The sequence below is a fragment of the Rhamphochromis longiceps genome, linkage group LG7 (genome assembly GCF_057381845.1).
Source record: "Rhamphochromis longiceps isolate RC_006_pf linkage group LG7, R_longiceps_female_GT1.1, whole genome shotgun sequence".
Classification (NCBI taxonomy): domain Eukaryota; kingdom Metazoa; phylum Chordata; class Actinopteri; order Cichliformes; family Cichlidae; genus Rhamphochromis; species Rhamphochromis longiceps.
In genome coordinates, this window is record NC_140563.1 from 4,867,343 (window position 1) to 4,892,459 (window position 25,117).

Sequence of the window (25,117 nt, forward strand, 5' to 3'; positions counted from 1 at the left end):
CGATCATGCATGCGCCATGTAAAAGTGTGTGCGTGTGCAGTATGCAGTGCGTCTGTTTCTTATCCATAAAATGTGGGAAAGTTTTACATTTTGGTCACAAATTGAAGGAGAATATATGCTGGTAAGGTGGATTCACTCAAGTTTTTTGCTTCTCGGATGGAAAAAAGATCAAATTGAAAGTCGTGATGTTTTTCTTGTGTGTCTCAGCTGTGTCTCAGGTTCCTGACGGCTGGCCCCGACAGGGAGAGATCAAGATACAGAATCTGAGCGTTCGTTATGACGCCACGCTGAAGCCTGTGCTCAAAAATGTCAACGCACATATCAGCCCTGGTCAGAAGGTACAGGACAGAAACCTGTGTTTGAATGTGGAGGAGCATAACAGATTAAATGAAAACTATTTGGAGAAAAAACAAATATAGGTCATATAGTTGCATAACAGCTAAATGACGCAATTTTTGCATATTTCCATTTAATCTGGTGTTATTTTCCCTCAAACTTTTTGTATTTCTGTTTTTTATGTTATTATTTTACTGTTGGTGTTTGCACGTGTGCCCCGTCAGATAAGGAAGCTGTCATTCAAACTGTGTTATGGACTGTTTTTGATCAGCGTCAGACTCACAGCAGAAATACATACTAAGATTTAAATAAACCGGACAGCTAATTAACAGGAGAAATGATACAAGGTCAAATAAATAAATCACATTTAAATATAAATGAAATAATGTCTGCATTTATTTTTAATGCCACTTTGGATGCATTTAATGAAATATTAATGTATTCACTCAATACTTTATTTTTTGTGATTTTTATTTTTATTTTACCAATTTAAGTCTTCTACTTGTGAAAAGAGATAATACAGAAAATACACATTTTAGTTTACTGAGCACTGGTGAGCCTTTTAATGGACTTTGACATGTTCAGGGAGTAGCCTGCTCTTGCTTTATCCTGCCTTAACAGCTAAGATAGACTCTAGCCACATGCCTCCCACACCAGTAAGCTGCTAAGAGAATGGATGGATAGATTAATGGTGATAATTATGATGACTGTTTTTGCTTTTTTTCCCAGGTGGGGATCTGTGGCAGGACCGGCAGCGGTAAATCCTCTTTCTCCTTGGCCTTCTTCCGCATGGTGGACATGTTTGAGGGTAAAATATCACTTCGGCTTCACACCAGCACAAAAAAAAGTTAACAGGATAAAATATACATCTACTTTTGGCTGTTTGCTTATTCACACGTAGATCTGCACGTTTGATTTTTACACCAGATGCCCTTCCTGACATAATCCAAATGGGATTCGTGTCTCCACAGGGGATAAAATAATAATTGAAATAGTAGAAAAAAAGAGGAAAAGTGTCTTAATTGGTGAAATCGGGGTGTTTTTGTAAACTTCTGTCACACAGGAAGGATTGTGATTGATAACATCGACATCTCCAAGCTGCCTCTGCAGACTCTCAGATCTCGGCTGTCCATCATCCTCCAAGACCCTATCCTGTTCAGTGGCACCATCCGGTACAGTACACTTCTCTGTCAAAAAGAAGACTAGTGAATCAGTGATTCTGCATTATAGTAAACGGGGGGGTAGAGAGTCTTCAAAACAGGAGGTGAGCTGTGGATAAGAGCAGTGTCCTCTGAAAACTGCAGTGAAGAGGTTTATTTTTAGACTCCAGCAGCACTGACCGTAAAAGCAATGTCATCCCAGAGAAAAAACAAGCTGCACGATGGTCTCAGACTGTAGTTTTATCCAGTGATGTAAAAGTATATTTCAGTGTTTGTCCCTTTACATGTATGGACTCAGTTTAGTGACGACAGAAGGGTGTGTCGCTCGAGTTGACCAGCTCATACGCTTTAGTCCATTTACTGGAATATTCATTACACAGTCATCAGAGACGCTGCTTCACATAGATCATAATGAAAATGGCCCCAGTGACAGCTCGGAGGTGAGGATTATATTAAAGCTTAAATGTACAGACCACGAATAAAAATGACTTTTTTAAAGCAAAAATACTGATTTCAGACCCTCAAAATATAATATTTATTATGTCTTGTGAAATACAAACATGGATTATTGGTGACTTGGGATATTAGGAAGGATATTTCTCACTGTTTTATGACATTTTACAGATCATCCAAATATTTGTCATTCAAAAAAATGCCTTAATCATGAAGTAACTGAAAGTTGCAGCACTAAATGTAGCTTGTTTTTGCGGGTTTGTAGGTTCAACCTGGACCCAGAGATGAAAGCAACCGATGAGATGCTGTGGGAAGCGCTGGAGATAGCTCAGCTGAAACTTGTTGTTAAATCACTTCCAGGAGGCTTGGGTGAGACATCTGTGTTTGTTCATATGTGTGTGTCAACTATATCGCATTTGCAAACTGTTTATTTTAAAAGACACACAGAAAGTAAAGTGTGCTCACCCGGATCTGAACATTAAACAGAAAAATTAATTCTTTCTCAGAAGTTACATGCACTCTGTCAGCGTCACATCTACCAGCTGCTCGAGTGTCCCCATACAAAGATCGAGCCGCTGTATCAGATGACATGAGCATTCATTTTTAACTCGCTGCAGTGGCTGTTTTATGTGCTGCTGCTCCGTCCTGCACAGTCTTCTGCTCGTGGTTTTGACACAGGACACTAGACAGTTGCCGCCAGCAGGACGACTCGCGGCCAGATCAAATATTATCTGAAAGTCAAGTCAGAAAATCCAACGTGCATAAATGATGAATGCTTGAAGCGATGATGTTGCACGGGGCCGTCTTTGTGTGGACATTAACACTGGCGCGTGAGCACTTCCAGTTTATCACTCGATTCCTTACGTCTCTGCCGTCCTCTGGAATTCATCACAACAACAACAAAAGAAACGCTTCTCTTGTGAAATAAGCCTGCTGCTCATCTCACATTATCAATTTTAGTCTTGTGTGACACTGACGAATGTGTGTGTGTGTGTGTGTGTGTCAGGATGTGACAGGTTCAAGCTAAGCTGCTTGCAGCTTTAGTTTATGTCTGCTGGAACCAGATGTTCAGTAAGATATTGATCCCTGAGGCTGGAGCTGATGGCTAATTAAGTTCGTCCTTTGATTTGGTTTAAGCAACAATACAGTGTGCTATAGATTTATGCTGTGTGGTGAACCAACCTGAGTCCTTGTTACTGCCTTTATATGTTCATAATGGCAACTGTAGTTTGAGGAATTAAAAAATAACCTTATTAATCATATTTAATGCAAAACACCAAACAATGCCTCTCAGTGTGACTTCACTGCATAATGCAGCTCACCCCTCCCATTATTTCTAACCCTTTACATTCACCTTGTAACTAGTTTGATTCCTGTTGGAAGCCTCTGTTTGAAGAGTGACACGCATCCTACTGTTGAATAAACCGAGCGCCGGATCCTCTCGTTGTTTCTTCTTTCTGTATATAAACGTCAAACTTACATGACGTTACAAACAAAAAGAAAATCTCAACATTCAGCGAATTAAGTCATTAATTATTTACCTAATGGTAGATTTTTTTATTCTGTGTTAGGTTAAATCACTAGAGAGCTCTTTGGTTCTTCAAGCATTTTTATGACTTAACCTTCATCATTTATAACACTGAGGAGAAAATGGGAAATCAATATCCTATTGATCTGCAATCCAAAACCTAAAGGCTAATTAACTTTACCCTCTTACTCTTTACACTCTTACTTAAGAAAATAACTGAACTACGTAGTTCCTCTGTAGTGTCATGTGTCGCAAAAAACAACAATAAAAATTGCTTCTAAATTCTGGAAATGATTGAAACATATTGAAGTGTATGTTTGTGTTTTCAGATGCCATAGTGACAGAAGGAGGAGAAAACTTCAGTCAGGGTCAGAGACAGCTGTTCTGTCTGGCCAGAGCCTTCGTCAGGAAAAGCAGTATCCTTATCATGGACGAAGCCACAGCATCCATAGACATGGCAACGGTGAGTGTGTAATTAAACAAAGAGCATCTTTAAGGCAGAGAGTGGAGAGCAGGTGTGAAGAGAGAGAAAAGAAATGAGAAAATCAGAGAAAGGGGAGGTGAAGGACACGAGAAGAGCAGGGGTGACACAGTGCACGCGGTAATTTTCATCTGTGGGCATGGCAACAAAGAAAATGAAGGAAAAGCTGACAGACTGAATGATTTGTGAATAGATGTGCAAAGGTAAAAGATTAACACTTTGTTCTTTTGTAGAGTAATATTACAAGAGGTACAGAATGAGAAAAAAAAATCTCAGCAGTTTTGGGAGTAAATGGTAAATGACCTGTATTTGTATAGCGCTTTACTTAGTCCCTAAGGACCCCAAAGCGCTTTACACTACATGTGTAACATGTAGTGTACATGAGTAAACCTTTAACTGATGCTTTTTGCATGCAAGGAGAAAAAGTGTAGGAGAAAACATGCATGAAGTGCCAAGAGAAAATCTGAAATAGAAGGAAAATACTGAGCACACCGAGAGCCTGAGGGGAATTTCAGGAAATGGTTGCTCCGTACTTAAAAGCCTCTCTTTTATACGATTGGCCACAAAGAGCGCCTGTTCCAGCTTACAATAAGGCAGCAGCACTGCCCTCAAGGAAACACGATTGAGCCTGTAAGAAGGGACGAGACAATGAACAAGAGATGATGGTTTGAACTAGAGATGGACCGATCCGATATTACGTATCGGTATCGGTCCGATACTGACCTAAATTACTGGATCGGATATCGGAGAAAAATAAAAAATGTAATCCGATCCATTAAATATCACGAAAGCACCTCACAAAACTTGCAACACGCCGTAACTCACCTCAGAACGTATGCATCACGTGATAGAGCAGCTGTGGCATGCCGGACCTGTCGGTGGTCTGGATAGCATGTGGAGCTTCGCTAGCAACCTGGCATTTCATCTCCGACAAAGTTATCCCCGAGAGAAGTAAAGCAAGTGTGTAAGTCCATCTCTGAATGTTTGTAAAGCATTCCCACGTTAAGCTTAACAAGCGACTGCCTCTCGCTCTCCGGCTGCTACTTCAATCGTGAAACTGCTTAAATGATCAGCTGATCGGCTTTTCTGTCGCGAGTCCGTCTGTCTTGTTTGTTTTTGGCCCACTTTGCACCAGAAAGAGGAAACCAGCGGCTGAACAACAGCAGCACGTTTAAGCTTGATCAGCTGTTGTTAGAATTTATTTATTTTCTTTCTTATTCTCATTTAAAATGTCTAGCTTTTAATAAATAATTATCCAAATCTTACACCCAAAGTTTTAATTTGATGTAAAATGAATAGAAGTCAATTACTGTATATAGTGACTATTAAGTCTAATATATATACCCTAGTAAGCTATAGTACTTTTTACTTTGGGAAGGTACCATCTGTGCAGTCTGCAATTTTGTTGAAGAAAGATGTTGAATCTATTTAATATTTCTTGAAAAATAATTGATTTCTGTGCTTTTTTTTTTTCACACTGCATCAAATTAAGGTTGATTACGTCGATTAAGCATCATGAGGTGGCGCGTGAGGGGTGGTTCCCTATTTTTTATTTATTTATTTTTGTTGTTGCTGGGAGTTGGAACCCTATTAGTTAGGTTGCTTAATATTTACGCTAAGTACTCTTTAAAATACCAGAATAGGGAGGATGGTGTAGGTCTAAGTTTATTAGATTGATCAGTATTGCTGAACTATGAAATATTTTTTTTGTATACAGGTATAACAGAATAGCTTTAGTGTAGTTGTTGTTTTAAACTTGAGTATGAACTTGCAGACTTGCAAAATGCAGCAAGATATTTTAAAAAACAGTTTTGTTGATTAAAAAACACTATATCGGATTCATATCGGTATCGGCAGATATCCAAATTTATGATATCGGTATCGGTATCGGACATAAAAAAGTGGTATCGTGCCATCTCTAGTTTGAACAATAAGGGTGAAAATGTGATTTTTTTTTTAAACAACACGAATGATGATGTTAACTATCGAAAGCACCTTTTGTTTTTACACAAACTCTGAATCCCAGTGAAGATAAAAGCATGTTTGCTTAAACTAACCTCCCTGCCTCCATCTCCACAGGAGAACATCCTGCAGAAAGTGGTGATGACTGCTTTTGCTGATCGAACAGTAGTTATCATAGCAGTGAGTATATTCCCCTTGCCATTTACAGTAATGCATACAGCTTTGGCATTATCACAAGGACTGCTGACCTTTGCACTGCACTGCTGACGCTTTAAACAATAGCTTTGCCGGCATTTTAACCTTGAAAAGCTACAAATACAGTGCTAGTTATTGAAAGAGGAAATCAAGGCATGTTTCTGGTCTTATTCTTTGTTATTGCAATTACATTATAGAGAAATAACAGAGGTTAAAAAAAAAGTATGATAAAATGTGTGGTGCTCACTTTTAATATTTCTCATGAAATATTTAAGAACAAAAGCCAAACAGCCAGAAACCTGATGAACTCTGGTATTTACAGTGGATGCAACCACACACTTAATTTACCAGCCAATATAAAGATGCGCATACAGCTTTTTCTATCGCAGCTTTGTTTCTAAACCGTCCGAGTGATCTAGCATTGGCTGGACTGCTCACTGCAGTAATTACTTTCTTCTGCTCTGTCGCGCAGCATCGCGTCCACACCATTCTCAATGCCGACCTGGTGATCGTGATGAAGCGGGGGATCATCCTTGAGTACGACAGACCGCAGGCTCTGCTGGACAAGGAGGACAGTGTCTTCGCCTCCTTTGTGCAAGCGGACAAGTAGCACAAGAGGAGGAAGAGTGTGGAAGCATTAAAGGAAGACATTCAAAGTGCAATTGATCCCATGGAATATATTCCTTTTATTTTTTAATCATGTTGTATTATATTTGTACATAAGAATGTTAATGCTTTGTTAATAAAACATAACTTATCCTTAAAGTGTGTGTCCAGAGTTATTTGTGCAGTGAGACTAAAAGTGTGTTTTGGGCATTTGTTAAACTTGCTGTTTGAAACTGATTAGTCATCATGGGATTGTAAGTTTAAAATGACCTGGAGCTAAACAGACAAATAAATGCACACTGCCAGAAACAAAGCATGCTATAAACATTCTTCATGTGCTTCTAGTGGGATTGAGGCTGCACTTAATGGAGTGAACACTGACAATAGAAATTTATAAAGCTGGGATGGGCTCGGAGATGAAAAACAAAACAGACAAGATCTGGTTTCTGTGGTTGACCAGCCCACTGCCTGCTAGTGCCTAATGTTGTTTAAGTTACAAAAACTCTGACCATTATATGATCGGATAATAAGCTGCCTGTGGCATAGCAGCTACACGGCTGAACAGTTCTTAATGCGTAATGGTCTCTCCTGCATTCTCATTGAAAATGAAAGGAAGGGCACCACTCTGGTGGTAATGGAGGGAGGGACTGCCTCTCCTTCTCACGTTACCAAGCTATAGCGAAGTAGCGAGATCAGCAAAGAGCCAACTGCGCCTCATGACCCTGCCTCCTCTTCCAAATGTGATAAAACTCAGCTCAGAGGCCCATTACGCGGCGATAGAAGGAACATTTTACATCTCACTCGATTTCCTTTACGCACAGGGCCGCGGTGAGTGCATACCAACGCAGCGGTAGATGGAGATCACAATGGGAACAAAGCGGTGTGCCACAACTACGCATGGTCGCTCCATTTCGTGAGTGACGGCGTCAGCTGCGGAGCTGTTAGAAGAATCTTCTCATGGGATTTGGCGGTTGCGAGGCGCCTGATCTGGAGGCAACGTGAGGAGCACACATACCTCCAGAAAACAGGGCACTACAAGGCTCTCCCTTCGTGCACCTGACAGCTGCCGAAAAGCTGACACCGCACCGGTGAGTACCGGCTGGTAAGAGAAGTCACCGGGAGAGAGGAGAATTCATTTTTTTTCATCCAAGCACAAGCAGGCAGCACCTTCAAAGCGAAACGGCTGTGGGTACGTAGCATGGGAGCGCTATGTTGTCCAGGAAAGGACTCATTCCTGAAGATTACTTGCTTACACGTTTGGCCGAGGATGTTCTGCAGCCCAAGTTCAAGGCGAAAGCGGGGAAGGCTCGGTTCGTCTCCAAGAACGGCACATGCAATGTGGCGCATACCAACATCCGAGAACAGGGCCGATTCTTGCAGGATGTGTTTACCACGCTCGTGGATTTAAAATGGCTTCACACGCTCATCATTTTCACCATGTCGTTTCTGTGCAGCTGGCTCCTTTTTGGAATGATCTGGTGGCTCGTTGCGTTTGCGCACGGCGACTTGGACCAGAGCGGAGACGACTTCATCCCGTGCGTAACGGATATTCACTCCTTCTCCTCCGCGTTTCTGTTCTCTATAGAGGTCCAAGTGACCATCGGCTTCGGGGGCCGGATGATCACGGAGGAATGCGTCTCCGCTATCATCATTCTGATCTTGCAAAACATCGTCGGGTTGGTAATCAACGCCATCATGCTTGGCTGCATCTTCATGAAAACCGCTCAGGCCAACAGGCGCGCGGAGACGCTCATTTTCAGCAAACACGCTGTTATCTCTGTCCGAAACAACAAGCTCTGCTTTATGGTTCGCATCGGGGATCTGAGGAAAAGCATGATCATCAGCGCCACCGTGCGAATGCAGGTTGTCAAGAGAACCACCACGGAGGAGGGAGAGGTGGTGCCACTAGACCAACTCGACATACACATGGATAACCCAGTGGGTACCAATGGCATCTTCCTGGTATCTCCCCTCATCATCTGTCACATAATTGACAAGCACAGCCCCCTTTACGAGCTTTCAGCCTCTGATCTGTTACACCAAGACATAGAGGTGATCGTTGTGTTGGAGGGGGTAGTGGAGACCACCGGTATCACCACCCAGGCCAGGACGTCCTACGTGTCTGAGGAGATCCTGTGGGGACAGCGCTTTGTGCCTACAGTGTCCGAAGAGGACGGCATGTACGCAGTGGACTACTCCAAGTTTGGCAACACTATGAAGGTCCCAACACCTTGCTGCAGCGCTAAGAAACTGGATGAGGCAGGTGGCATCGCTCGGTTTAAACTGACCGAGGGCGTCACCTTGCGGGCGTCAGTAAGAAGACGTCGGGGCTCCGCGGTGGCTCGAAGGTCCAGGCTGGAGACCATGAAAGCTCACGATTAAGAGTGTGAAAATCATGTCTGCGAGCATTTTGTATGAGTGTTAACAGTCTAAGATTGGTGGTTATAGATTCAGATAATCATATTTATTTTATAACATATGACAGGGATTACCTGTAATCAACAATCAGCATATTCTCTGCAGCCGTATGCAGCCCGTGCGCACAACATGCTTTTATACTCAGGGTCAGCGTGAAAATGAGATAGAATGCCAGTGGCGGCTGGCCCATAGGGGGCGCTCGGGCTCCGCCCCCCCAAATGTGGAGGAGTAAAAATATATATTTTTAAAAAATTCATCAATGATAGTTTTACTATGTGTGTGCCCATATACAGCCAGGCGTATTTTAACATTTTCACCAGCTGACTCATTAAAGTTCAACCAACAAACGGTGTTTTTCTTCTTCTGGGGCGCTCGTCAAAGCGCCCTTGATATGCAGCGAAATAGCCTATCATTAAATGGTTGCCAGGGGAAAATAATAAATATTTGACCTATCAGCGTCGCTGAATTAAATGGTTTGGGGGCGCTTAAAATTGCGCCCCTGCAGAAAACGCGCGAAGATTTGCTGTTCTAGAATTTTACCTCAGTCAGTAGCCTAAGTGAGCTATAAGGTCAGAGAGAGACGATGGCAGCGGTATTGTTAACGGTTGAGGCACAGCCTCCCCCAAATTCGGTTAGATCGCACATTCACCGAAACTGTAAGTCTTCTTAACATCCTCATCACCACACCAATGACAACATCAGAATCGGAGAGGTGTTTCTCTACTTTAAAGAGGATAAAAACTTTCCTGAGAAACAATATGGCTCAGGATCGGCTCAACGCTCTGGCTATGCTGTCCATAGAGAAAAAACTCACACAAGAACTTCCTGATTTCAACACCAGGGTCATCGAGAAATTTGCCACTCAGAAAGACAGACGAGCAAAGTTCTTGTACAAATAAGAACCCTTAACCATATTTACTCTCTTTCTCCATCCCTCTCTCTTTCTCTCTTTAGCCCACCCCCCCAATCAGTTTACAGTTGTTGTTTTCAATAGTTATTTTTCATTCATTCAAAAAAAAAAAAAAAAAATCTGTTCATGTTCATTTTTACAAATCTATACAAATGGCCAGAATATGGTTGTTCATTTTAAATTTAAATTAAAATTGTGTTGTTTGATGTACTCATTAAATGGGTCATTTTAGTCGATATCATAAAAATTGCCCCCCCTGAGATTTTTTTCAGGAGCCGCCACTGTAGAATGCACTGATAATTAGAAGTGACTGTTGTATCAAGAGTGAATCAGCTTGCCTTTTATTTAAAGAAAAAAAGTGACTGCATGTGTCCTAAATAAATAAAAGAACGCTGCTAGAAATGGTGTTGTGAATGGGTCACAAGACGGAAATGAAATTAGAACAATGAGGCACTCCCACAATTAAGCAAGGCGTTCTCAACATGCGGAAGAACTCATTAGTATATCCCCTGATTTTACACAGCATAAGTTATAGCACAGTAGGCTGTAGCACTAAAAAAAAAATCTGCACTACAGTTTCTCATTACTCTTGTCGATGGCTACATAGCTGCCAGCTACTCTGACAAAGATTAAAATACAAACAGTCAAAGATCAGGGCTGAAGAAGCAGTCATACCCAAACCCAACTCTACAGGCTGGATCAAACTAACCTTACAGTTCCCACAGTACAGTCAAAAGAATCATTTACATTTTATGAGATCGCATTTTCCACTTGCAGAAAAAAGGCGAAATGTAAAGTATAAAATATATTTATTACAGAAGCATCGTGGATGAGATTGTGCTATACTCAAGTATGACTTCCCTCCAGTTAGCTCTTTTCAAGTTTCACATGTATCCTTCCACAAAGTCTCTCCAGATAAGGAACCAAAGGTTTTGGCATTTTCTCCCTAAACAGACAGGCAGCCAGACTGCCCTCGAGGTCTCCACAGAGGCCAAACGGAAGAAAACTGAGTTCTTCACTCTCCAAAAAAAGATATCTTTTGCCTGCCTCCCATCTTCCATTCATTCTAACAAGCTTCTGGTCATACTAAAGAACCTTTGATCACCATTACAAAAGGGTCAACACATGCTGAGTAGTATTTTATCTTAGGAGTGAGGTGGAAACAAAAATTCCAGTGTGAAGTTGGTGGAGTTCCCATCAAAATGCTCACATCAGGCTGCTTCTTCAATTTCCACAAAAAACAAAAACAAACAAAAGACACAGAGACAGCTGGCATTTCTCTCTTTTATTAGATTATAATCCGCAGAGCTTAAAATATTAAATTGCTTTTAACTTAGTTAATAATTAAAATACATAAAAACAAGAGCCAGAACTGAGGAACCCTGCAAAAAAAGTTAAAATAAATAAAAAAGGAGAATTATAAATTGAATCCTCCTCCATACAGAGGCTATTTCTGACAGAACCCGCTTGTGATTCTTTGTACAGTAAAGTCCAAGCAGACTGTGCATTTTCTATACATGTGTAATGATACTGTTATCATTTCCAAAGTAATTTTTCCTCTGATATATATATAAAAAGCAAATTTAAAGGGACTGGTAAAAATAAAATAATTTTTATTTTGCACTGGAATTACTGGTTTAAACAGCAGAGCAGCATCACACCATTGCCCTCACCTCTCACTCCATCCCTCTCTCCCCCTCTCTGCGCCTGCAGACATTACCTCATGTCTTTGTCCTTCTGTGCTGCTGGAGTGAGTGGGTGGAGATGGTGTTGGTGGGTTAAGGGGCTGCTGCTGTGTGAGACACCAGCAAACAGCTCTGATTCACCTTATGCAGGCACCAATCTGTCTCAAAGTCTCGATTCTCTGATAGGATTAAATATCTCTCATACAATCTTTATATTCTCTTCTCCGTCTCCCCGTTTCTGTGGCATCTTCCACATCTTTGCTGCCCTCTAAAGGTAAGCTCTGGGATATTTTTGTTAAGGGGTTCCCCTGGTGATTATTTGACTATATTGTAGTTAAACACAATCGACATCTGTCTGAGCAGTCTGGTGAACAAGGGATAGAGAATGAAAATGAGTAGAGTCTCTCTGGCAGCAGTGACGTATTCTCTCAGGTCCTGAGTAGGAAGCGCTTTAATCATCCCCCACATAAACAACCCAAAACAGTGATTGGCTAGTATCGCCCCTGTCAGGCAGTAACATGGCTCCCTACTGGCCAGGGTAGTGGCCGTGCGCCTGTCGGCCGCCTCCCACTGTCGAAGGGGGGGAAGGACAAGCCCACAAGTCAGCAGAGACGCCTCTTCTCCACACATCAACAACACTGTACAATAGTAGGTCGAAGCAAAGCAGAGCCCCCCTTCCTGTACTGTATGTTAGGCAGAGGATAGAGGGAGGTGAAGTGCTGACAAACACACTGCACCTCCCTCTCAAACCAAAAATAAAAAGTCAACAAAAAATAAAAGAAAATAAAAACCAAAAAAAATAAAACACATACTTTTTGTTCCTAGTTTAAATTGCAGAGAAGGTGGGAGGAATTTGTCCCTTGGAGGAACGCTCACGCCAATTCCTGCTGGCGTGACAAACTCCTCCCCTACCCACCACCCCAACCCTCCCCCTTGAAAAATCCCCCCTCCCCCCCTTTTCTTCCGGCTGGTTGGAGTTGTAGCGAAATATAAGGGTAGTGGAAGGTCTCTTAAGTCCTGCTTGCACCAGGGCCTGGCTGTCTGTCCTTCTCCATCTGATCTTCTAACACCCCCGCGGCTGCCGTTTCACCACCGCCCCCCCGCTCATCTCTCCGTCACGTGGTTTTGTGAAGAAGGGGAGGGTGCTGTGGCGGAGGGGGCCGGGGTTAGTGCTGGCAGCGGGGCAGGGGCGCAGAGGATTTCGGACAGGTCGTCCATGATACAGGTCTCCTTGGGGTCGACCAGGTTGAATTCCCTTACGAAAACGATGAAATGTGCATACAGAGTGTTCAAGTGGCCCTGCAGTTCCAGAGCTACCGTCTCTTTAAAGTGCGCCCAGTAGAGGTGAGCCAGCACGTGGAACAGGTACCGGCAGATCTTCTTTACCAAGGACTCAAAGGAGTTGGGGAACTCTTTGCCTGAAACGAGAAAAAGACAAAAACAATAATAACTAAATGACTGAGCTTTTGGCAGTATTATGAACTGGCTCGTGTTGCCAGTCCCTGAATAAAATATTATAACTTGGTGTGAATGCAAAACTAAAGATGCAGCACTGCTGTAGGTTTGCATTTAGTGTGAGTTATTTAAAAAGTGCTGATAATATTCATTGCTTAGATAATAAAGTAAAAAATCCCAAGACTCACAAAGCCTTTTGATTGCAATCTACAATTTCTTCCTGCTGTTACTCAATGGACTGCTGCTGATTTATGGTACCCTACACTTCCACATCTGCACCAGCAGGGGGAAGTAAAGTGCTTTAACACTTGAGAGCCGCTCTGGCCCGCACTCACCATATTTTGTAGGAAAGATTTCCTCATCTGTGACCAGTTTCTGACAAAGACTCATTACAAAGTCTACATATTGTGGAGCAGTGCACTTCGTCTTCTTCCCCTTCTCGTCATACCAGTAGTATATTCTAGAAAGAGAGTAACACAGAGGAAACGTCACAATCCCTGTTATTACAACAACATTAAGACATGAATGGAGAACAGGATGTGATTACACAGCAGTGATCAGAGCTTTAATAATCATAATGAATGCTGCTGAAAGAATGTGTGTGGCTCATGTAGCAGCAGCAAAATTAGCTCAGACAAAAGCTAGAACAACAACAACAAACCTTATTTATATAGCACATTTAAAAACCAGTGGTGTACCAAAGTGCTTAACATGCAAGAAGTAACAGGGAAGGATGAGGGCTATGGCAAGGTACCAAAACGTGCTAGCAGGTTGAATGGCATTAAAACACACGAAGGCAAAAGAATTGCATATAAAAGCATAAAAGAAGGCTAAGTGTAGAGGATAAAACAGTCAGAAAAAATTAATAATGAATTAAAAGTAATTAAGAATAAGCCGAAGATAAGAATAAGCGTTAAGCTAACTATCAAGCAAGCGTTAACTGGTAGAAAAGGCGAGGCTAAATAAGTGGGTTTTTAACCGCGTATAGCGATGGGGAGGTTATTCCATAAATCGGGTGCAGCCAAGGCAAACGCGCGGCCACCTCTAGTCTTCAGCCGAGATCTCGGCAGTACCAAGAGTGACTGGGAAGATGATCTTAATGCTCTAGTAGGGGTGTATGATCTAAGTAGCTCAATGAGGTAGCTTGGCGCTATATTGTTAATAATTCGGAAGGTAAGCAGCAGGATTTTGAATTGAATGCGGTAGAACAGAAACGAGCAAGCAGGAAGATAAAATAACACAAGTGACAATTAGCTCATGAAAAATCACCTGCTTTGTTTCCTCATCGAGGAAAAACCCAGCCCTCTAATCAGAGTATCACTGTATGACTGAAAGTGATACGTCAATCTTATGCACAACCCAGATATTATGTTTACATTTTTTGGCTACAGCGGATCCTGTGACTCTGAGTTTTAATTTCCTGATCAGGCCACATTGCCTCTTGCTGACACTGATCCCCCGTCAGTCCTGCTGCTGGGCAAACATTTCCGTGGGGGCTGACCCAGATAACTGAATTGTAAGCGGCTGGCTTGGAAACATGGTTAACAAAAGGTCAAACGGGAGGTCAGCAGGCACCTTAGAGATAGATGAATGAGCCACGGGAGGCTTTTCGAGGGCTGTCAGGAGACGAGATGTTGAGACAGAAATGGCAAAATAACCACAGGGACGAGAGATGATCTCTGAGTTGGAGAGGCCAGTGAATAAGCAGATAAAATGTGAGTGCAGGTGTAGCGGTCTGCAGTGCGGCTGTGGGAGGCAGCAGGGCAGACATAACAAAACCTGAGGAATGTAAAGTGTCCACATAGCTGATCCTCCAGGAGGCAACTACTGACCACAACAGCAGGACATGACACTTACAATACACTAACAGACAGACAGTCTAATACTGTGTGCATGTGGGAGACGGGCTAAACTACAAATATACCTGTGCTGCTAAATACACAGAGACAAGCAGACATGGTAAAGATAACACAGTGACTTAGTCAGACTTCATGAACGGGGCACAGACAGCTTTTCAAATTTAATATGCTTTTGCTTAACCTTTAGTTTGTCTCTTTTATAGTGTCCTCGGTTTATAGTTAAGAAGAAAAAGAAGTTATTAAAAAAAAAAAAATCAAATCGTTCAAATTGTTCGAGTGTGTACAACGAGCGCCTGTAGAGATGTAAGAAGAAATCTGATCACAAAACAAGATTAAATTAAGTAAATCTAATTGAGGATACTTTATAAAACATGGCTTTATGCCTTTTTCAACTTTCTGTCTACTGCAGATTTTGATTCAATTGTATTTCTTAATTTCCTTCCTCACTTTATTTTGTTTTTAAATACTGACTTACACAAAAACTGACTGTGCAGTGAATGTTTAGCTTCGAGCTAAGTGACTGGATGTTTTTTTTATTCTTTCCTAATGACGTACGTTTTTATAACAATGCTGAAGAAGTGGGTGTATTTTCAGAAACAGAATCTAAACTGGAAACATCTATAAGAACTCAATGTATAGTGAACACAGTGAGCACTTCTATCCACCCACCTACACAAAATGGGTCTAAATAGTTACCAAATGGTTCTGGTGCCTTCAGAGCTCATGGAAACATTTTCTTCCAAAAATAGTGCTCAGCTCTGCCCTTGGGCAGGGGCACTGACGCTGCTGCTGTGACTGGGCCTCAGTCAGTTTTAACCACAGAGGGCGGCGCGTGCCAGGTCCTGCATAGGCAGGAAAAGGCGGGGTGCTGGGTACCAGGCAGCGGAGAAAGGTACAATCCTAAATGCTGGGCTTACATTTGGAGTTCAGACTATTTTCATTTTCACTCCAACTCTGCGTCTTTAATATTCAAGACATTAACTCACAAACAAAAACCTGTTAATCTGCTCCAACGCCTCCTCCGTTCAAATACCGCAGGTGAAGCATGTTTGTCTTATTTGTCAGGGTGTGGGTTAGAAGCAGTAGCTCAAGGTGACAACAGTGGAAAACTTCATTGTCTGACAGCTGAACTCGTGATTACTGTCAAACACCAGGTTGTTTGTCGATGTCTCAGAATTCGGCTTGAGTGATTGCATTACTTACAATGTGTTAAGAGGTGTTTAGTGATTTTTGCGGTTTTTCAAAGTGTGGCTAATCTAGTTTTTCGAGCCTTCAGCAGACACAGGGGAAAAGAAGGCCTCTTTTTAAGAGTCAAGGCCTCATAAAAAGACTGCACCAAACCTCAACAGGGGAAGCAAGTTCAATAAATACTTAAGAGTTAGTCATAATCCCCTTGTGTTAACATGAGATGGATACACCTCTGTCAGGATTATCCTAAACAAACTAATGTAAAATATGCCTAATTTACTGCACATAGTAGTGATAAACCAGTTTAGTACAAAAGGTATGGGTCTAAAAACGTGACAAGTTTCAAAAAATATCCTGTGTGGTGACTTCAGAGCGATACACATTTCAGCCCCTGGACTGGAACCGATTGCTAACAAATGGCAAGAGATTAAAGGCAGACATCCTGGTGACACTTTGATCAGAGAATCAAGGAAATGTGTGTGTGATGTGAGTGTAATGATATTAGCAGGGTTCAGACAGCAGCAAAAATCACAGGCTGGACTGCAAGGCATTGAAGTTGAACCTGGCCCAGGCTACAGTTATTAGCATGTGGACTCTACATTTGCCAGACTACATCAGGTTTTCGTCTGTGCAAGCCAGTGATAATAATGAAAAGAGGAAAACTAGTGCTTAAAAAGGCCATGCCTTGGGTGCAACATCTAAGCACTAACCTTCTGTTTGTGAGGGGCAGCCAATCAGAAAAAAGTTGACTTAATAGGTGAGTGGCCTTAAAGGCCCCCTTCCCAGACCTGAGAACCTGGATGAAGGACTAGTGTAAAATAAGGATCATTTTTGAACTGCCAATCATGCTAATAAATTCACAAAATAATACGAAGCTTCAGATGAGCTGAACAGATCTCCTTGAAAGCTTTAAAATACGCACATTTCTATACTGTGTGGGTAGTTAGAAGACCGAGCACCTCCTCGGGGTTGTGAGTTCGCCCTTGCTGACCAGAGAAACGTTGCTTAATGAATTATCCAATAGGACACCAGATTTCTGATGAATAAACCAATAAGGGCTCTCCAGGTGAGTGATGAATAAACCAGAAGTGTGGGCGATAACTTACGTGTTGCAGGCCGTCATGGCTTGACAGATCTCCCCAGTGCAGAACTCTGAGATAGTGCTGTACTGAAGGTTGATAAGATTGAAGAATGTTGTTGCTGTGGGAAAGAGATGAGAGAGCACAAGACTGTTGGTCATCCACAACACAGGAATTATAACAACACTAATGCACAGGCATGCCAGTGGGTGAATGACCGTAAGAAGATATGTTATTGTCACGTTCTTCTTTGGCTCGTGAGGACACACCTAAAATTGTATACGCAATGCTTAGTGGGAAGTCAGAGTCACATGCGCACACACTAATTCCAATTATCACATCCTTCAAAAGATGTTTTTGTTTCTGATTCACACAAAGAATGGGAGGGAGGCTTTGACAAGCATTCACCTAAAACAGACCGGTATTTTTGCTGCAAGGTAGAACTCCTGCACAGCCTTATACGCTTGCACAACAGTGTAACAAAGCAAAGCTGGGGTCTATAGGGGCTCAAGTAAACTATTCAACTGTCAACATGCTTGCAAGGCATGTTAGTTGTAGGAAAACCCGTCCATCTTACTTGTAGTGTGAGACTCCTTAAATAATACGTCTTCTGTGACTGTGTTTTTTTAAAGCTTTGAACTACTAGAGGGACTCCCAATGTAATCATCTCCAACAACAGGAGACATAAATACGCTAAATAAGGCAAAATGTCAACCGATTTTTACAAAGGAAAGAAGTAGATCCCTTGCTATTCCTATTAGGATTAAACTACCATCCCACTAGTTCCCACACATTTTTCCCCCTGCGCAACATAGAAGCCTGAATTTGGAAAATATTTAATATAAATGACATCATTATTTATTTGGTTACAAGAAAGAAAAAAAAAATCTAAACATTGCTCCACCCAACTGAGTTTCCTGGAAGCTAAACCTCAGCCACTGATGGATACATGCAAGCTTGTGTAACTTAATTTTCATGGTGAAAAACTTATCGGCATGTGAAATCACATCTGTTGTTATGCAACAGTGTTTTATTAGCTAAAATAAAAAGGAAAGAAGAATTGCACCCCACCCCCCTGCACGCACCGTAGTGGTTTGGATATGTAACCAAAGCAAAGTCAAAAAGAAAGTCTGAGACTGATCCAGCTGCCAGGTCATAGAAAGCTGAATAAACTCCAGAAGCGACGCTCATAATGGCAAATATACATTCTGGTAAAGGCTGACACGCTGCACTGAGAGTGGCTGTAAATGGTGGCGTGTAGTGTTGCACCGGGAACAGTCTCTAAACTGTGCCAGGCCTGGATCATGTTAAAGGCTTAGCTCCCTTGTCCTACTTGTTATATCCAGGTGAGTGACAAGCGCATATAGATGTGGAAAGCAATTCCAAGCCCCCGAGAAAACATTACAAGTGGGTGCAAACACCAAGCTCGATCAATGAGTGCGGACCTCACTAAATGTCTTTTAAATGCCGAGCATCTACAAGTGTCCAACTCTATTGTTCAAATTTGTCACGACTACCACAGTCAAAGGCACTCACTGTTGCTGGCTAGCCATTCGTTGAGATCTATCTCTCTGGGCAGCACCACCAACTCCTTAAGGTCGAAGTCCACCACGCGGACTTTCGTGAACTCTGGTTCCAAGTACTGTTTCTTCTCTTCTGCTGGTGGCTTCTTTCCATTTGGCTTCGTTTTGGACTTCCTGGAATATAGAAGACAACAGGGCAGATTAATAAAATGATAAGGGTGCCGATAAGGCAAATACAAGATAAAGTGAAGCGGGAGAAGAAATTTACTAGTGCCTGAGATTTATGCCAGCTGTAAAACTACAGTTTAGTTTGAGTCTGTAAAGAATGAAAGTTGCTCAGGCTGCTGAAAACCCCCCACATATATTCTACAACCAGCCTTTCAAGATGAGCTGGTCAAATGATAAGCCAACAGTAAATATAGAAACAAAACAGCCCAAGTTAGTACTTCAGTAAAATTCCACTGATAAACAGGGAAGTCAGCATAAAATAACTGGTATGCATCCAATGCATAACAGATTGCAAAAATATCAGTTAGGAAACACAAACGTTCTGTGACTCTTCCATCGTTTGATTAACAGCAGCCTAAAGAGACCAAACAAAAGAGCCCTTTGTTACTGTACCTATCCTCCAACTCTGGCTCAATACCGAATGTTTGTAGAATAGCTTCTATAAAGGCAGCCATCTCCAGCTCCTTGTACTTCCACTGTTAGTTTTAGCGCTGCAATGTGATATTGCACTCTGCCAGAGTTCCCAGGGCTGAGCCCTTTCTTCCCTCAGCTCCTGCTCAGTGAAGGCACTGCCTTCCTGGGTTAAAGGTTGAAAATCTTAACAAGCAGCAGACTTTGCGCAATCAACTGTCCACCCATCTTCCTTTTTCACAATTTTAAAAGTTAGGACTAATAATAACCAGCTTAATCTGCTATTCCATTCAAGCCTTTCCACACCCTGTAAAGACTATTATTCTTCTCGATTATACATGCGTCTTTATTTCGCTCCTACTTGCCAGTGCTACGCTGTTTTGGTTTGCTGAAGGACAAAGGAGGTTCAGTTTGCTCCTTAAATTTATTGTGCTACTGCTGACCTTCATTTCCAGCCTTCTTGAACTTATTGCAAATTCCCCTCATCCTCGTTTCTCCACAACCTCCAAACACAATGATCCATCAATGTGTTCTCGGCTCTTGCCTTCTCTCCTTTACTTCCTGTTCACAGCTCACCCCACTGGAGTTTACAGGAGGAAAGTTAATTGGCTTGTTTTTCTGCATGAAAAAGGGTATTAAATTCATGGAAGAAGAGCAAAAGAGAGCAGGCAGAAGTAGAAAGGAATGGAGCGAGGAGGGAAGATCAACACAGGCCCAGCTGATATCCAAGGGAACTAATAAACACTTTCAAAACACGACTGGACTGTAAAGCACGAGGCCTCTTGGCCAGAGCTCCGTGTTCAAAAGCCTTTCACTGTTTAATTCCGTTCTCCAGGAAGCATCGCCCAGCTTTCCACCTCAGCAAACAAGGAAAGGCATGTCAACATAATACAGACAGATACAGAGCCCTGGAGCTTTTTACTTTGTAAATGTTTAAGACACCCCCGCCCCCATTTCCTTACATGTTCACTGTCTCCTAATTGATCTGTCAGACAATTTCAATTTACCCCACACTATGAACTGTACCGAGTCAGTTTTAATTGCCAATCTTTTTTTCACATTTAAAGTTCCTTCAAGTGCTTGTTTTTTTCCCCCATATCTCCTTATCGCCATCTGCTTCCTTCCTCTAGCCAAAACAAACAGAAAATACCCCCCTTCCCTCTCATGAGGGCACAGACATATTCATGTGGTCTGTGTGGTTTTGCGCTGTAAGCTACATGTTCTATCACGTGAAAAAGCTTTTCCCGACAAAAGAGCTTCATCTTTGGATACCATAAGCTCTCACAACGTTTCAAAGGTTTTGCTAAGCCTTTCAGAACAACTGGTCAAGTCCTGTGAAATGATCCTTTTAAAAACATTGTTTCACTGAGCCATTTCCTGCCTTTCTTTTTGTAATTTCATAATTTTCCCACACAATTGCCTCCTCCAGTTCTTACGAATATTTGAGGATAAGGGGAGGTGATGGTCTGTAGCCATTAGTTTATTTTAGGATAAAGAAAACTTCCTCTTTGCCAGCACTCCTCCCTTCACACAACTTTCTGATTGGTAATGTTCTCCAAGGCAAGTTTTTGCCATAAAAGGCATCAGATGCCTCTTTCTCCTCGCCAGATCAGGGGCAGATCAGGGCAATCCAGAAGTCAGGAGTGTGGGGGAGAAAAGGAACATGTGCCTGGCACCAGCAGAAGCAGGTCCACGATATGGCCTCATAATCGAGAGATACATTTAAACCTGATTTATATACGAGTGGATGGCGAGAAGCAGGAAGAAACACCTGCTGGTGTTTATCTGCAATGAAAACAAAAAGGAAATAGGGCTGTTATACAGGTTAGGCAAAGTTCAGTGCTGCAGAGCTGTGGAGTAACTGACCCGACAGCTGTTCAACTCCATCCGTTATCCACTCTCACCCTTTCACTTTTCCCAGCAATGCCACCTCCCCCACCATCAAGCCATCTTCTCTCACTACCTTTCCTCTTGTACAAGACCAAAAGTACAGAGCAAATGCACTGTGTGTGTCGCGCGCAGACACACACACACACACACGCACGCACACGCACACACACACACACACACACACACACACAGCAGTAGCCCCCTTTTCCCACCAAAGAAAAAGTAGAAGAAGCAAGTTCTATCTGGTCTGAAAGACTGTTTGTGTAGACATGTGAGCATCAACCAAGCCAAACATGCATATACATGACGTGCAAATGTTAACTGCTGATTATTTTCTGACTGTGGGCCAAATAAATCCTGAATACGCTTGGTTCTTACAAAAGGCTCATCTAACAGAAAAGGAGGAACCTCTTGGACTTGCTTTTGGCGTACCTACATCTCATTACCAGAATCTGGTTCAAATTAATCGTGCCATCGGATGGGGCTACATTACCGCACCATCTTGGAGAATTAACTACAGTAGTTTCTCTAACACCATAAATTGGCGACTAAACCGCTTCAGGAGTATTCAGAACATGCCGACTTCTTCTTTCCATAGTTAATCATCTCCATATCACCAAATCACTGACATTAATGCTTTAAAGAAAAAGAAAAACAAACAAACAACATTTTCAGTTTTTACTGGTTCTTTCTGTGAGCTGAACACAAACAAAGAAAACCTGTTCAACAAAACCCATGTTCCTCTTGAGCCTTTGGCTCCAGGCGAGCAAAATATTACACAACTGTTGCTTGAATTGGCTTTTTGGATAACAGCGGTATCCAGCGAGTGGCATATGGACGCTTTAATGCAATCTGGTCGGGTGACACTGACAATTTTTACCATTTTCTTTAAGACAGCTGCTTTCTATATGAAGAGCTTTGATCTGACTGATAAAAAAAAAAAAAAAAAAAGCGATCAAATGCACTGGCACATTAAACAAAATATAAATATAAAGTAAAAAGTAAAACAAAAAAAACAACAACAACCAAAAAAAAAAAATCAGAAATCAGCACTGGCATCCACTGGAGGTCATACAGCAAATAAAGCCTTACTATGTGCCCAGACCTTAAACACACGTCATAGTTTAAGGATCAAGTCATATATTGAAGTGCATCTCTAATTTATTTCTCATTTCTAAGCCCATTATTATACTAGTCAAGTTTAAAAAAGTGTGATAAAACTCTGAATAATACTGAAATTTAATGATAAGGCCAGAACAGAGTGAATGAACTCTGCTATTTTGTTAAATAAGCAGCTTTCTCCAAGTCTGCTGATCTATTTCAGGACTTAAATTAAATAGACCCAATGGCACCCTGCCCTGAAAAACCACAAAGAGGGGAAAAAAGCAAGCAGTCTGAGCGCACCAAAGCGCCACCACAGCAGCCATTACAGAGCTTACAAAAGAGACCGACTTAAGGATCGACTAAACCTGAGGTTCATCCTTGTTAAGTCAGTACTGCCTTATTCAGAGTTAAGTATAGTTTTAATATTTTGCCAATTTTAGTTTTTGGACAAGAAAACAAAAACTACAACAGTGCAGCTGTCACCACTTAATCAACAGCTTTACTGGGGGTGAAAGCAGCCTCACAAATGAGTAAATGAGGACTGTAGCCAGGGTGCGGACCTAAACATATGTAAATGTACACACACACACACACACACTATCTACTAGCCCTGTTCTAGCAACTTCTCCTTGTTATCCTATCAAACATCCCATTTACTGGCTCTCAGTCTACCAAAATATGCAAGGAACCCCTGTGAGCACCACATTCGAGCCTCATCATCATAACAACACAAGGGTTTGGGACTTAACCACCTGTGAGTGTAATCTTGAATTGATTTAACACAATAGGAAGCAACATACTGAAATAAAGCACAATTTCTCGACACCAATCATCACCAACCATCAATCTACTTGTAGAAAAACGAGAACGGGTAAGGCATAAATACCTAAAAGCCATCTTAGTAATCTTTTGTCTAACCTCTACTCATAACAGCGTCTAAGTCAAGGGCATTGAATTACTGAAGATTTCTGAAACCATCCCCCCCCCCGCAAATACATTAAGGCTGTAGTTTCTCGGTGATCAGCACATTTCTTGAGCACGGGTGTTGAGTTCGCAAGAAAGACGGAGCAGAAAAACTTGTTCTTGCAAAAGACAACATACTGTACAACAACACTTTCTGATGCTGCTCTTATATCCAGCCTAGAATATGTTAAGCGAACCTACAATAGTGGGGAGTCCCCTCACTATCCCTCTCCACATCTTCACAAAACACCACAGGATGTGAGGCATGTGCCCTTTGGGCTGCTGCTTGAAGAGAAGCACACCTGGCCGAAGACTTGAAAAGTAACAGGAACCTTCATCACAGCATTAACATGACTGTCTGTCCCCTGGAGGAACACAGTCATAATGACTGTGGGCCTCTGACACAAACAGAGTAGACACATTTATTCTCTATAACTGGGGTAGCTCTATCACGTTGTATGACACACAAACAGACTGTTAACCCATATATTGGGGTCAGGCATTCCTCAGGTATTAAGTCTGCGCCTTCATATTATGACCTGTAGATAGCAGTAAAATTCTTTTTTATAAATTAAGAGGCTAATTACACATAACCTTGGCAAATATTTGACCTTTTATTCATTTTTACTTTAAGGGAAAAAGGGGGTAATTTTTTTCTGTGACTAACACAATTAAGTATGTTAAAATACTACAGGCGTCTTTAATAATTGATTAGACTGGATGAGAAGATAGTGTCACATTTCTCCTGCTCTTGTTGAGTCTTGCTAAGAGCTGCAGCAAAAGCAATTATTAGTTTTCAGGTGATCCTGATAATTTGCACTGACCCCAGAATCACAGGAGCCCAATACTTGTGTAATTACTGCAGGCAAGAGGCAGCAAGTTTATCTTGATTTAACCACAGATTAGAGACTTTCTAGCTTTAGATACAAAAACAACAAATTAAAAAAAAACCGAAACAAACCATATTTAACTGTTAGCGCTGCTGTAATCAGAAGGTGGTGAAATATGACGACAAAAACAAACAACAGGCAAAGTCGACGCGGGTTTTTGCGTCTTCGATAAAAGCAGCATTACGACACACAAACAACCCACTGCTTCGGCTTCATTAAAAGCAACAACGCAGGGGAAACACTCAAGTGAACAGCAGATACAACACTTTTAAGTTAAAATATAAGTTTTACCTTAGTACTTTTCCAACTGCCTGGAGCACCATTTTGCAACTTAGTCCGGTTTTAGAGTTTTTCTGAGGGTGCATGACCTTCTTATCTACAGAAAAGAAGTAAGAGTCTCTGACCATAGCTTAAAACATGAAGAGAGATGTCAGAGTCTCTCCTTAATACTGTTAAGCTGTAGTCCGCCTGTAAAAACACTACGTTGGGACTTATGAGAAGGTGTGACTCACTGTAGGGTAGAGAAAAAAAAAACGTTGTGAGCACACTTTACAGAAAGGCGCTCCTCCTCTATTGCTCTCGTCCAATCGCAGAGGGAAAGAAACGTGCAAAAGGGGTGGGGTGTGGTGACGTCAGTGTCTGCCCATGTGGACGTGGTTCAGCCTTTCCCCAGAATTGCAGTTACAATGTAGCAACAGGTGGTCCGCAGGTAAACGACAAACAATAAAAAGGTGTCGCTAGACTTTATATACCTGCTGATTTACACAAGCATGACCGTTTCTGGGTTTACAAC

General features: G+C 41.9%; 3 protein-coding genes across 7 annotated transcripts in view; 2 read left to right on the forward strand and 1 right to left on the reverse strand.

Moving 5' to 3' along the window:
* abcc8 (ATP-binding cassette, sub-family C (CFTR/MRP), member 8) overlaps positions 1-6,780 on the forward strand; it is a 70,238-nt gene extending 63,458 nt beyond the window's left edge. For both annotated transcript variants that reach the window (XM_085411739.1, XM_085411741.1), the window contains 7 exons: positions 208-338; positions 1,066-1,144; positions 1,400-1,508; positions 2,215-2,318; positions 3,807-3,940; positions 6,038-6,100; positions 6,588-6,780. In XM_085411739.1, the coding sequence (XP_085267865.1) occupies positions 208-338; positions 1,066-1,144; positions 1,400-1,508; positions 2,215-2,318; positions 3,807-3,940; positions 6,038-6,100; positions 6,588-6,725 (758 nt within the window). In that variant the 3' untranslated portion in view covers positions 6,726-6,780. The remainder of the gene's footprint in view (positions 1-207; positions 339-1,065; positions 1,145-1,399; positions 1,509-2,214; positions 2,319-3,806; positions 3,941-6,037; positions 6,101-6,587) is intronic.
* Positions 6,781-7,415: 635 nt separating this feature from the next.
* On the forward strand, positions 7,416-9,305 carry kcnj11 (potassium inwardly rectifying channel subfamily J member 11). Its single transcript, XM_085411742.1, has one exon. It carries the CDS (start codon positions 7,931-7,933, stop codon positions 9,101-9,103), a length of 1,173 nt encoding a protein of 390 aa, XP_085267868.1. The 5' UTR covers positions 7,416-7,930; the 3' UTR covers positions 9,104-9,305.
* Positions 9,306-12,664: 3,359 nt separating this feature from the next.
* The window catches only part of mob2a (MOB kinase activator 2a), a 53,499-nt gene continuing 41,046 nt past the window's right edge, over positions 12,665-25,117 (reverse strand). For 2 of the 4 annotated variants that reach the window (XM_085411748.1, XM_085411746.1), the window contains exons 2-5: positions 18,852-19,012; positions 17,343-17,436; positions 13,525-13,649; positions 12,667-13,152 (exon numbers count right to left, since the gene is read on the reverse strand). In XM_085411748.1, the coding sequence (XP_085267874.1) occupies positions 12,839-13,152; positions 13,525-13,649; positions 17,343-17,436; positions 18,852-19,012 (694 nt within the window). In that variant the 3' untranslated portion in view covers positions 12,667-12,838. Of the gene's footprint in view, positions 13,153-13,524; positions 13,650-17,342; positions 17,437-18,851; positions 19,013-24,615; positions 24,853-25,117 lie in introns of those variants that run through there. The other 2 variants (XM_085411745.1, XM_085411747.1) reach the window with 2 other exon arrangements.